Genomic DNA, 13,491 nt, shown 5'->3' with positions numbered 1-13,491 from the left:
GTGGTTTGCTTTCAAAGAATGCACTTCAAAGGAAGCATCTTAGATTCTCCTGAAGCAGCTGACACCCGCCTTGGTTACCGCAGCTCTCCGTAGAAACAGCTGTATCAGAGCCTCGCCCTGGACGTGCCTGGGCCGCCACACGCCGGGCGCGTTTCCACGTGGGGGCCCACGGCCGCGCCCCTGCACCCAGCCACAGCTACCTGGTTTGACTGGAAGCATCTGTTGATCAACCCAAGATGCTGGCTCGTGGGTTTCTTCCTCCTTTACAACTCTGGCGGGTGCAGCTCTAACTGGCATGGATGTAGTCTGAGTGCAGCAGCCTCTCCCAGTTGAAGGGCTGCCTCAGCCCCGCCTGGGCCTTGAGCCTCTGCTTTTTGTCTTGTAGTAAAGACATTAGAATTGAATGGTGGTGTTTCTTTCTTGAAATTGTAATTATTAAAGTAGGTGCAATCACCAAGAAAGTTCCCTCTTAAATGAGTGTATTTTAAAGCTTTTAACTGTTTCTGTAATAGCTTTGTAAACCTGTCAACTTGCTGTGCACGTACAGTCATGAGGATTCTAAGTGACTTACCCTGTACAGCTCTCTTTACAAAACACACCAGACAAGGTTTAGAGACGGCTGGAATCGTTCTGGGCAGCCAGCCAGGGTGGAGACACTACAACCAACTCAGCAGGTCGGGGACCCGACCCCGACCCTGCTGCCCCCTCTGTGGCACCACCTTCATGGCGCCCGGGCTCCCCGCCACACCCCAGAGCAGGCCCACGTGAAGCCCAAGCTGCGCTCCAGAAACCCTCAGTGACTGGCACGGCCGCTCTGGAGCGAGCCTGGGGGGTCGGAGGGCGCCGGCTGCTTGGGCCAGTCATGTTCCCCAAGACAGCGAATAAACTTAAACTAACCTAGAAGGGCTTCCGGTGACCCAAACCTTTCAAGAAAACAAGACTAGCTATTTTATGAATTACTGAATATTTATTTTAAGTAACAAAAATTACAGTTTTGTACCATATCTATTTACAAAAAAGCCTTGCTGTAAAAAAATAAAAGTAAATCATTTCACGTGGACCACCACGGCTGGAGAACTTGCCCCAGAGAAGCTCCATTCCTCCCCTGCTGACACGGCCGAGGGGTCCTGCGTCCATCTCACACAGGCCGCTTACGCACAGGTCCGACCTGTGGCCGCCCAGCTGTCTGACGGCTGCACGGACCCCGCCTCAGTCTCCAGGAAACACAGGCAGAAGTGGTCCTTGCTGAGGAGGGCCAGGGAGTCCCCATTTAAATGCCAGCACAGAGAAAGCACCTGAAAGTCACCTGGAGAAAGACAGGTGGCCAGAGGGTCAAGAGTGGGAGATGTGAGGGTCCCCGGGCCAGCGAAGCCCCAGATCCCATGGGCGTGTGGGTGGGCCCAGAGTGACCTAGCTAGAGGCCCAAAGCCACCTCAGCTCCGGTGGGCCTCTGCCCAGCCTATAAAGCGTAGAGCAGCAGGCCCTGTGTCAGCTGTGCACATTGGGGCCTGGCCTTGAGGTTCACCCAGAGGCTGAAGTGACTTTCACTCTATGTTCCAGACAGTGCCCCGAACGAGCCATGGTGTGTGTCTGCTGAAAGGCGCTCGTTTGCTAGGGTTCCACCGAGGGGGCAGTGCTCACCTTCCCCGGGCACCTGCACTGACACGCAGCCTGCCGGCGACCACAGGTACACCTTGCTGCCTCCCGTGCAGATGGCCAGCCGCGGCTGCTGCGGGTCCCACTGGAAGGAGCGCACTGGGGACAGCTGCTCCAGCACCACGAAGAGCCTCAGCTTTTGTATGTCCCAGATCCAGATGGCGTTCGGGACATTGTCTGAGGACGGAGGATGCAGACAGGCCCGGGGCTCGTCACTCCTCGCTGCCTGTTTCAGCACCCCCCCTTGGGGTCTACCGCTGAAGACAGACTGAGGAGGCAGACCACGGGCATGTGGTGCAGCACTGGCCTCTGCACCAGGCTCTGTGGTGGACCTTGGTGCTCCAGTGTCTGCCAGGGGTGGACCGTCCCTACCTTAGATTTTTGGCCACACACACGTTTTGGGTTTTTTTTTATACCCTTTAAAAATGTAAAAATCCTTCTTATATAAACCAGGCCCACAGCTGCAGCTGGGCCTGGAGCCCTGTTTACCTCACACAGAGGAAGAAGAGCAGAGAGGCGGGGCACGGAGGTGGAACGGGGACCCGCTGCTGCTCTGACAAAGATGCAGCCCGACTCCTCTGCGGAGCCGCCGTGACAGAACGTCCGCCGGCAGCAGGAGGACGGGAGGCCGTGCGGAGGGCCGTCACCTGATCCTCCTCTCAGCCCGTCTGCATGCCTGGGCACCCAAGGAAACTGAGTGGACACAACACAGCATGGGCCCTCGGCCACTGACCGTTCCTCGTCGCCAGGAAGTAGCTGTCGGGACTGAAGGCCAGCGCGCCTATGCCAATTTTAGGGTTCGCTCTGTCAGCAACAGGTTTCAAAGTCTGTAAGGCAACTGGCACCGAGGCGATCTCGTCTAGAATATCAAAAGGGAGGAGACTCCGTCACAGTCTCAGCACAGGGCCTGCATGTCTAAGACCCACCATGGTCTGGGATCCGGCCCCACGGCCAGGAAGAGAGCCGCTACCCTCGTCTGCTCAGTTCAGATGGCAGGAAAAGACGACTTGACACTAAAAGCATTGGGGCAAAATTTTATCGAAAAAAGGGCTTAATGGGAACCTGGCTGTAGTGGTCAGAGGCCCACTGTAGGCCCCCTCACCGCCACGCCCTGCCCATGGGGCACGCCCCGCAGCCTCAGGAGCACAGCAGCGCCGGGCCAGCAGGGAAGGGGTAGGGACGTTCCAGAACCACCTGCCCCAGCTACGGTCTCAGCAGCGCAAACACCCTGGCATTTCTCGTCTTCTCTCCACTTCTGGCATCTATTTACAATCTGCTTCAATCTCACCTTCAATATTCTGTTTTTAGACTTTTCAGATGTAGCAAAAGCCTCATAGAGCACAGAGGATTTCTAGGGCAGTGAGGATGCTCCGTGTGGTGTTAGTGATACAAAAGTGTCAACACAGGGTCATTGGCTGTAACAAATGTCCCATCTGTGGGGATGATGACAGTTGGGGTGGGTGTGAGTGTGTCAGGGCAGGGGGCATGTGGGAACTCTCTGTACCTTCCACTCAATTTTGTTGTAAACCTAAAACTGCTCTAAAAAAAATAAAGTCTTGGGGCCAGCCCCGTGGCACGGTGGTTAAGTTCTGCACGCTCTGCTTCAGTGGCCTGGGTTCACAGGTTCACATCCTGGGCAAGGACCTACACCACTTGTCAGCCATGCTGTGGCACCGTCCCACATATAAAGTAGAGGAAGCTGGGTGCAGATGTTAGCTCAGGGCGAATCTTCCTCAGCAAAAAAAAATATAAAAAATATAAAGTCTTAAAAGAGAATAAAAACATTATAAAACCCAAAGCAGCAGGTTGTAAAATGACAATGATAAAGCTCACATAAGTAGACGCACTTCCTGTGTCCAGGGCACTCCCTGTCCCTGTGTGTTTACTGAGCCCTGTGACAGGCAGGCAACCTTCTAAGACCTCGTGGCTGTTCCTACATTTCTTCTCTCTTAAAGCTCATTTGATGCCCTAATTATGCCCCTTTTACAGGCGAGGAAACTGAAGCATGAGTAAGCTGCCACACGGCCAGGATCCAGAACCAGCTCCGAGCTCCAGTGCGAGCCCTTTACCACTGCCTGCCTCCTGACCCCTTCTGGCTCATCCACGGAAATTTTATCATTCATTAAAAAATCTGGCCCTCAGAGCACCAGCTGTCAGCTGGATTTCCAGAGCTTGTGTTCAATCCACAAAAACAGTGCCCGGGGGGTCCCTAACTGATGGGGTAAGAAAGACTCTGGCTATGAGCATCACCAGGAAGGAGAAACGAATTGAAAAAAAAAAAAAGACCATGTGAAATCTACCTGGACAAAGAGGACTCTATTTCATAAAAAAAAGAAAAGGAAAACCAGCAAATGCCCGCCCTCGGTTGCTCACATTTGCTCTCCGTGCTGGCAAGGGGGCTGGCCGCTGCTCTGGGCGGAGGGAAGGCAAGGCTGCCCAGTGCCAGGCGTGGGCTCTTCTCGGCTTCCTTATACACCACCTGGAAGACACGACAGGCCCCGCCACCGCTCAGGACCGGCCGCGAGCGCTCGGTGACAGCAAGGCCTAGCCTAAACACAAGAAGCTGCCGTTGCTGGTAGGGGACGAGGAACCGTGGCCCCCACGTACGGCTCCTCATGGGCATTCTCAGTGTGGCCCCACCCCCAGGCCTGCTCCCTAAGAAAGGAGGACGACGTCTGGTAGCTGTACGTTTACACACCGCCCACCCTCCCATCACGCGGCCGGTCCCTAGGCCAGTGAGCACGTCAGTGGTGACAAGTGACAGAGACAGGCCAAGGGAATGAGGGGGCATCTGTGACCTGAAGCCTGACAGGCAAAAGGTGAGCTGCCCAGGCTGGGTCAAAGGCTGGCAGGCCACACCAAGGCATTGAGAAAGGGCCATCATCTGCCCTACATCTTTAGAACACTCTCGGGCTGTGGGTGGAAGGGGCTGGAGCAAACCCTTCAAGGCCAGTGGGGTCAGCCCCCGCTACTCCTGCGATTCTATCCCTTGCTCGCCTGTGCCTCCGCTGGCCCTCCAGTCACCATAAGTGGACCCTATCTGACTCACAGACCCCAGATGCCCACTGGGCCCCTCCCCTCCTCTGCCCTTACTCAAACATCACAGCTCCCAGGCCACCTGCCCTCAGACCCTTCTCGCAGCCCCACTGCACGTGCTCACTCTCCTCACCCAACCTGCCATGTCCTTGACTCAGGTCTCATCTGTGGGCAAACTCACCAACGCTGGGGTGTCTGTCTGCATCCCTACTGTCCCCCCGAGGCTGGGGTTTCTGTCCATGTTCCTGCTGTCCCCCCAAGGCCGGGGTTTCTGTGTCCATGCTGTCCCCCCAAGGCTGGGGTTTCTGTGTGCCTGCTGTCCCTCTGAGGCTGGGGTTTCTGTGTCCCTGCTGTCCCCCCGAGGCCAGGGTTTCTGTGTCCCTGCTCTCCCCCCGAGGCCAGGGTTTCTGTGTCCCTGCTCTCCCCGAGGCCGGGGTTTCTGCGTCCCTGCTGTCCCCCCGAGGCCAGGGTTTCTGTGTCCATGCTGTCCCCCCGAGGCTGGGGTTTCCGTCCATGTCCCTGTTGTCCCCCTGAGGCTGGGGTTTCTGTCTGCATCCCTGCTGTCCCCCAGCACTGGGACCAGCTCATGCTGAGTGAAGGGATGCACACACCCAGCTCAGGGCCTTTGCACTTCCTGTTCCCACTGCCTGAAATACTCTTCGCCGGATCCTGCATCACTGCCTCCCGGCATCTGCCCCAGTGACCCCTCCAAGGGCAGCTGTCCCTGCCCGTCCCAGGGAGACACCCAGCCCCACCCCCACTCCCCAGGGGCAGGGGTCTGCCTGCTCTTTCCCACCATGGCCCAGAGCACAGTGCCCAGCCTGGCCACAGATACTCAGTGCCTCCAGGCAGGAGACCCTAGTTACTGTGCAGAGGCAGGAGCAGATCGGAGAATGAGCCCTCTGGGGAGGGGTGTGAAGGGGCAGGGCAAGGACACAGCATCTGATCCTTCAGGAAAGCAAAGGCCACGGGCAGAGTCCGACACAGGAAGTGTCACAGTGACAGGCTCATGGTGCTGGAGGCGCCTGGGTCACAGCAAGCAGCTTTCTACCTCCTTCCCCAAACATCCAACAGAAACACAGTCCAGACTTACTATTTTGGGATTAGTAATGGTTGCAGGATGCTCGAAGTCTGTGATCATTTTCCAAGTCACATGATTAAGGATGCGCACCTGAGGAGAGACCGTGCAGGTGAGAGCCGCCCTGGCCGGTGCTGGGCTGTGGGGTCTCTCCGCGTGCACTGCTGTTGCTCACCTTCCCATCATAGCTCCCGACTGCCAGGAACTGACTGCTGGGGCTCCAGGCCACGGACTTGATGCCCAGGGACCACTCGTAAGCACAGTACGCTGACAAGAGCCGGCCGTCCAAGGAGTACAGCAGAACCTTATACTGCAGGTGAGACATTCCAATTGGTGTGACAGGTCAGTTAACCTGGGGTGGGTAAGTGGCACAGCCCCGCCAGAGCGAGTGGGCCTCGGAGAGACAACGCGGAGTCGAGGAGGCACAGCGCCCTCCCCCGGTCGGGGACGGGGACGGGAGCTGGATGGGAGATGTGACTGAAGAGTGACAACGTTGTGGGAGAGGGGGAACCAGGGTGTGACGCTAATGACTTGCAGATGAAAGCTCTTCAAGTCAACACCTGAGAGCGAGCGTTCCGTCCCGCAGCGCAGAGCCTCAGACACACACAGGCAACGGGCTTCGGAGAGAAAGGGGCGGCTGGCTCCTTCCTCATACCTCCAGGCAGGTGTCCCACACCGCCAGCACACAGCCGTTCGGGGCCCATTCAATGCCGGCCAGGTCCTGGGTGTCCGTATCAAAGTGCTGCAAAGGGAGGTGGAGAACAGATCAAACCAAGATACTGTCTTTAACAAACATACATTTATCTTATAATTGATGTTCCTAAACGTTTAGCATCTAACTTCCCCATATAGAAATGGACAAAAACGTCCACAACTCTATCCTTCTCTGCCGTTAAAATGCTGCTGAGTGCTGAGGAGGCTCAGGGCCCGCCCGGCCCCGGTGGAGCCGGTGCCCGGCAGTCCTGGGCCTGGGCCCGCGCCTGGGGTCTGGTTGAAACGCAGCTCACGCTGAGGCCCTGCCCGACACACCACTCTCCTCTTTCCTTTTCTTGCCTAAGTCTCACCCCTTTAAGACCCAGCTCAAACAAGACCCTTCCAGGACGCTCTCCTGCCCTGGGTTGACAAGGCTTCTTCTGCGCTCTGACAGCATTCCGGAGATTTCTCTGCCTCAGCCCTGTGTCTCAGTGTTGCCCCGCCTTCAGACGTGAACCCGGCCAGGGCAGGGCATGGTGCCCAGGCCCTCGGCACCTTGAAGTCTTGCCCAGCGCAGGCACTGGGTCAGCGCTACATACAAGTTCTCTCCTCCCAACATACCAGACAAACGCAAATACCAGGAAACTGAGAAGAAAAGGAAAGTGGCTCGCATCTGAGGGCACAGTAACTTTGAATTGACTTGAAGTTACACGCAACCCCCTTGCCCTCTGGAAATACGAAATCACGTTGCTCTGCGCTATACTGAAGACCCCTTGGACTCCTAGAGCACACTGCTCCTGCAGTCCCTCCCCACTGAACAGGGTGCCTTCACTGCCAGGTGGGAGAGGATGTCTCACCCGCAGGAGCTGCCAGTCGCTGCACACAAAGACGCTCACGTAGTCTTTACAGTCCCGTCTCTCAGCCAGCGCCATGTAGCGGCCATCCCTGGTAAAGGTTATTCCTGCCGGGAAGAGGACAGGCCCAGACGTCGAGAAGCAGCCAAATGGGAGGAAGCACACTGCTCATTTTGCAGGAAAAACAAGAACAAGAAAGCAGCGGTCCAAAGAAGGGGACACACAGGGACTGGCCCGGTGGTGTAGTAGTTAAGTTTGCGTGCTCTGCTTCGGCGGCCCAGGGTTCACCGGTTCAGATCCTGGGTGTGGACCCACTCACTGCTCATCAAGCCAGGCTGTGGCAGCCTCCCACATGGCACAACCGTAAGGATTTACAACTAGGATATATCATGTACTGGGGCTTTGGGGAGAAAAACAAGAAAACAAAAAAAGGGGACACGGGACCCAGGACACAAGACCACGTGTTTCCCTAGACAAGGAATGCATGTGTTCCCACGGGAGGAAACACAGCGAGTGCGGCCTGCACCGTGGGGTGGCCGGGCTCCCACACTCACACGTCCACGATTTGCCAGGGATGTGTGAAAGATACAGTAACCTGATCCCTGATGAGTCACAAAAAACTGAAAAACGCAGCACCTCATGGAGCAGAGCGTCAGGCTCCTCGAAGGGCAGCGGCAGGGGAGACAGCTCCTCACTGCCCTTCTTACTTTTACTTTTGAATTTAATTACTTGGAAGAAGTAAATCTAACGTAAGACTCGGAAATACCCTTTCACTTCTTTCTTTTACTTTTGAATTTAATTACTTGGAAGAAGTAAATTTAACATAAGGTTTGGAAATACCCTTTGGTTGAAATGTATATTTTCCAGTTTCATATTAGCTTAAAATGCCCTCGGCCACATTTTATACTTCCTGAGTCAAAAGAACACCTGCATGATGTAACTGTTGTTTCCACTCAAGAAATGTGTCTGTCGGGGGCGGCCCAGTGGCGCAGCGGTTAAGTGCGCACGTTCTGCTTCTCGGAGGCCTGGGGTGCACTGGTTCGGATCCCGGGTGCAGACATAGCACCACTCGGTAAAAGCCCTGCTGTGGTAGGCGTCCCACGTATAAAGCAGAGGAAGATGAGCATGGATGTTAGCTCAGGGCCAGTCTTCCTCGGCAAAAAGAGGAAGATTGGTGGTAGTTAGCTCAGGGCTGATCTTCCTCAAAAAAAAAAAAAAATGAAAGAAATGTGTCTGTCATCTGGAGGGACACTAACATTCAAACTATAAAAATAAATGTACAATTGTACTTCATTCAAACGCAAGTTTGCTGATGGCAACAAAATAATGGGAAAAACATTCAAATCAAGTCATGCTTTGTTCGTTTGTTAAATGAAAGGTCCATCACTGCGACCTCATGATTCAAGAGTGGGCGTCGGCTAGCTCTCGGGGGGCCAATTAAATTGGGCAGTGGCGCTGCGTCCCCTCTCCCAGACGGCTCAGAGGATACTTGTCACTTCTCCCTCCTCTGGGACGTCCAGGTGGGACAGGTGACTGTTTCCCCTCCACAGAGATGGCAGAGAGAATCAACAGAAGCCTTCAGGATTTCGAGTTCAGAATTCAGTGCAGGAGGTGGGGTCCCGGGACAGACGTCACCTGCAGGGATCTGAATACCAGGTCGTCACCGGGTGCAGGGGCTCCAGGAAAGCCCCGCCTCCTCCACGTCCTTTAGACCCTCTCTAGTACCCGTGATTGTGTCAAGGGGAGTCACACGTGGAAACACCGACAGACGAAGGATGAGGGGGCTGCGACAGGCTTTAAGATCATCGGGGGAGGGTAGAGCAAAGAGTGGCTGTCAGCTGACACACTGTTGAGGCTACTTCTGCCTGTGTTTGAAATTTCCCAGGATAAAAGATCAAGAAAACCCCAAAACAACTATAAAGAAATGGCTTTCGAGTAGCTTTGACTGACTCACCCTGCTGACAAGCTTTAGGATATTTGATGTAAGAGACGGATTTTGTGCACAAGGACCAGACAGTTATCCGCAGCTGTCAGGGAAAAAAGGGAGAAGAGAAGGGAAACAGCACACATTAGCATTTTCAGAGAGAGCTGCAGCAGGAGGAGCCGTCCAGCTGCGGGGCGTCTCCGCGGCGGCCACACCCACAGCTACTGGGGCTCAACTCCGCGCTCTCGGGGTCGTGTTTGCAACACTACTTGAGTGACACAAAGTTAAATATAAGGGCATTTTAGTGCACGAACAGTTTTCATATTACAGTAAACCTAGCAAGTTATGCAGTGAGAGAAACATCCTCCTGCAGGAAAGCCACGCAGGCTGCCTGCCGGGCTCCCGCGCAGCCGAGTCCGCTACGAGTCGCGGTGGTCCCTCCCCTGCGGGCGCGTCCGGAAACGCAGGCGCAGGACGGCAGCCTCGCTGTGCCGCTGCCCCTGCAGCCCCGGTGGGCGCGCCGCCCTCCTCCCTCCCCGTGCCTCACGCAGGGGGCTGAGGGCTGACCGGCGCGCGCACACGAGGCCGGAAAAGACGGCGTCCTGACGAGGGACCAGGGCGAGCCCGCCCGGCGGACACGGACACGGACTGTGCTCAGGCGCAAGCACCCGGGCCCGGGCCTCCCGCCGCCCCCCGCGCCCGGAGGCCCGCCGCGCACCCGCCGCCATCTGCACGCGATCCGGCGGTGCACGACCAGCCCCGACCCCCTGCGGGGCCCCTGAGCGAATAACCAGCCCCGACCGCAATTTCCCAAAATTTGCTTCTGAGAGCCGTCTGCACGCCCCTCCCGCCGGCTGCGGCGGCGCTTCCCGCTCCACGGGTCCGCCAGGCGCACGGACACCGCCCCTCCGGCCCGGGAGCGGAGCCGGACCCCGCGCCGGGCGGGCTTCCCGGGCCGCGGGGTGGGGGGAGCGGAGCGTGGGTCCGCACGTGTACCCCGGGGGGATTCCTGCAAACGGGGCCATCTGTGTTTAGTTTGGGAGGATAAGCAGTGAGTTAACTGCATTTCCCCCACATCGCCTTTCTCGGAAGAGGAAAGAACCTCGGCTGTCCCACTCCTCTCCGACCGCCCCGCCGGCGCGCACCGCACCGAGGCCGCCGCTCCGGGCCGCGCTCCCGGGCGCAGAGGGCGCAGCGCGGCTGCCGCTGCACCGGCTTGATTCCCACGTCTGTCCTTCCGCGGGACGGCGGCCCAGGGCGCCCGAGGCCCCGCCCAGGAGCGCGGCCACTCTGGGGACGGCGCCTGCTTCCCTGGACCCCGGCGTCTCGGGTGACGGAGGAGAAGCGCGCAACTCCCACCCCGCCGCTCCGGGCCTTAAACCCCACCTGTGACCCTGCGACCACCGGGTCTGGCGGCCTCCTGCTGACCTTCCAAGTGTCCCTGTCGGTCACACCTGCCCTCAGGGCGGCCCTGCTGATCGGATGAGGAGCCGACAGCAGGCAGAATGCCTCGTACATTCCCCAAAACACATTGGGGTTTTCGAGAAACAGCGTCCGCGCCTTGTGCAGACAGGACCAGCGCTGGGAGGATTCTGACGGCAGAAAAAACGCACAGACAGCCCTTCAAGCCTCATCTTTACCCTCCATCCCCCGTAAAAAACAAAAATTAAAAAAAAAAGGTCTAAAAAACCAAAAAACTAACAACTGTTTATAGCTTTAAAAATCCAATAGGAACAAAAGAGTTAGTTAATAGACACCCCCGCCAGCTCTGCTAAGGGCCGCAGCACAGCCGGGGAAGCAGCTCCGGGCCGCCGGCCTCCAGCTCACCGCACAAGACGAACCCAGGGGGGCCGAGGGCTCCTGGGGCTGACCGCACCCCACCTCCATCCGCACTCCCACATGCCCCCCACCCCACATCCTTGGTCAAAGGCAGGCACAACCCTGCACAGCCAAGGCGTTCTGCTCACAGGGGATGAACCCACAGGCCTGCCGCGTAGGATTTCAGTCCTGTCCAACTCTCTTCACAAGGGTCGGTCTTTCAGGAGGACTTCACTGTATCTTTCCTGGTCATATTGCACTTCCAAGCATTTCCACATTTAGGTGTACACCGAAATGCTCATTGCAAGAGAACATTCACTTCTGAAATGAGTTAATTTTCTCATCTCCTTCCCCATAATACTTTCACGTTTTCTTGACATAAGAAATAAGCACATTTTTATTACTATATCATTTGCTGCTGGCAAACTGGAAAACCCTAGTACCAAAGCAAAAATACTCAAAATAACCTTTTCCAACTGAGAAATTGTTTGGAAAATTAACATAAACACAGCAAATTGATGGCAGCTCATCTGAGTTCTTCGTGAGTATGAGAAAGGCTGTGTTTCCCTATTTTGTGACAAGTGGGATATGCTGAGAGAGCAAATACCTCCGTGTTCAGATGTGTAACCCTGAGGGACATTCCAGAGCCAACACAGCTCTTCTCTTGCACCAGTGCAACTAGTCAAGAGCTGATAAAACAAAACTTACAATTTAGGAATAAATTTTATAAAATATGTGCAAGACCTATACAACAAAAACATTGCTTAGAAAAATTCAGAAAGACTTAAATAAACAGAAAAATATCCCATGTTCATGGATCCACAGACTCAGTCTTGTTAAGATGGCAGTCGTCCCCAAATTGGTCTACAGAGTCAATGCAATCTCAATTTAAAAATCTTAGCAGGATATTTTTTTTAAAGAAATTGACAAATTTATTCTAAAATTGATATGGAAATGAAATGGACCCAAAAATGGCCAAAATGACTTTGAAAAAGGACAAAATTGGAAAACTCACACTGATTTGGGTTTGCAGACTTCCTAGAGTAATGAGGAGAGTGTAGCATTGATACAAAGACAGATCAAGGGAATAGGACGACGTCCAGAAATAGACCCACACACGCACAGGGCAAAGTGGAAAAAGGACAAAATGCAAAATAGGTCACACCTCTGAACTGAGGAGTTAAAGCCAGAAATTCTGGAAGAAACAGAAGAGACTCTGTGTGCTCTTGGGTGGGTGGGGAATTCTTTAAATACAAAACGCACAAATCATGGAAGAAAAAATGGATCATTAGACTCCATCAAAATGAAAACCTTCTGCTCTTTAAGACAAACCGTTAACAAAATGAAAAGCAAGCCGTAGACCAGGAGAAAATATCTGCCAAATCTGCACCTGACAGAAGACTTGTAACCAGAATATCCCTCTAAACACCTGACAGCTCAATCATGCAACAAACAACCTAATAAAGAAATGGACAGAAGATATCGTTACAAGAGAAATAATAGGCCAAAAATGGAGTCATTTGCCCCACGACAGCAAACCAAGCCTTGATTGCAGTTTCAACCTCCCCCAGGAATGTGACCTTTCTAACAGTCAATCTGAAACTTCCTGATCAGCACCAGTGAGGTCATCTGCATGATGAAACTCTGTGGTCCTTTCCCCCTAAAAGACATCTGGCCTGAAACAATCCTTTCTTTTCTTCTGCTAATGAATAACTTCCTTGCCCCTTCTGCCTATAAAAACCTTCCATTTTGTACAACTCCTGGAGAGCCCTTCTATTTGCTGGATGGGATGGTGCCCAATTCATGAATCGTTTAATAAAGCCAATGACACGTTCGAATTTACTCAGTCGCATTTTGTTTTTTAACAATATAAAGTTAAAAATTATATGATGGCAAGCGCACGAAAGATGCTTGACATCATTAGTCATAAGGAAAATGTAAATTAAAACCACAATGTAACACCATTACATAGTGGATTGACTAACAGAAGAAAGGCTGTCATCACAAGTGTTCTCGAGAAGGTGGAGCAACTGGAGCTCTCACGCGCTGGGGGGAATGCAGAATGGCAGCGCCACTTTAGGAGCCAGTGGGCAGTTTCTTAAAATGTTAACCCCCCTCCAGCAATCCTACCCCAGGTATTTACCCAAGAGAAATGAAAACACATGTCCACAGATAGACTCACATGTAAATATTCTTAACAGCTCTGTTCATAATACCCCCACACTGGAAACAGCTTGCGTGCAGATAAAAAAACGTGGTCTATCCATGCGAGGGAGATACTCAGCTATAGGGAACCAGCTGCCGATTCTCATGACAACACAGATGAATCTCAAAAACAGCATGATGCCAAGGACAGAAGCCAAATGCAGAACTCTGCATGCCATGTGGTTCCATTTATATGGAATTCTTAAAGGTAACACTATAGCGACAGG

At 54.1% G+C, this 13,491-nt stretch overlaps 1 protein-coding gene across 1 annotated transcript in view; it reads right to left on the bottom strand.

Moving 5' to 3' along the window:
- Positions 1 to 947: 947 nt before the first annotated feature.
- Positions 948 to 13,491, bottom strand: part of WRAP73 (WD repeat containing, antisense to TP73) — a 28,182-nt gene continuing 15,638 nt past the window's right edge. The window contains 10 exon segments of the mRNA XM_070604675.1: positions 948 to 1,205; positions 1,208 to 1,306; positions 1,642 to 1,833; positions 2,390 to 2,515; positions 4,030 to 4,135; positions 5,786 to 5,863; positions 5,946 to 6,080; positions 6,426 to 6,512; positions 7,321 to 7,424; positions 9,272 to 9,344. Of these exon segments, the coding sequence (XP_070460776.1) occupies positions 1,006 to 1,205; positions 1,208 to 1,306; positions 1,642 to 1,833; positions 2,390 to 2,515; positions 4,030 to 4,135; positions 5,786 to 5,863; positions 5,946 to 6,080; positions 6,426 to 6,512; positions 7,321 to 7,424; positions 9,272 to 9,344 (1,200 nt within the window). The 3' untranslated portion in view covers positions 948 to 1,005.

The sequence above is a fragment of the Equus przewalskii genome, chromosome 2, assembly GCF_037783145.1.
Source record: "Equus przewalskii isolate Varuska chromosome 2, EquPr2, whole genome shotgun sequence".
NCBI lineage: Eukaryota > Metazoa > Chordata > Mammalia > Perissodactyla > Equidae > Equus > Equus przewalskii.
The sequence above is the reverse complement of the archived record's forward strand: the minus strand, read 5'-3'. Positions and strand labels throughout refer to the sequence as shown.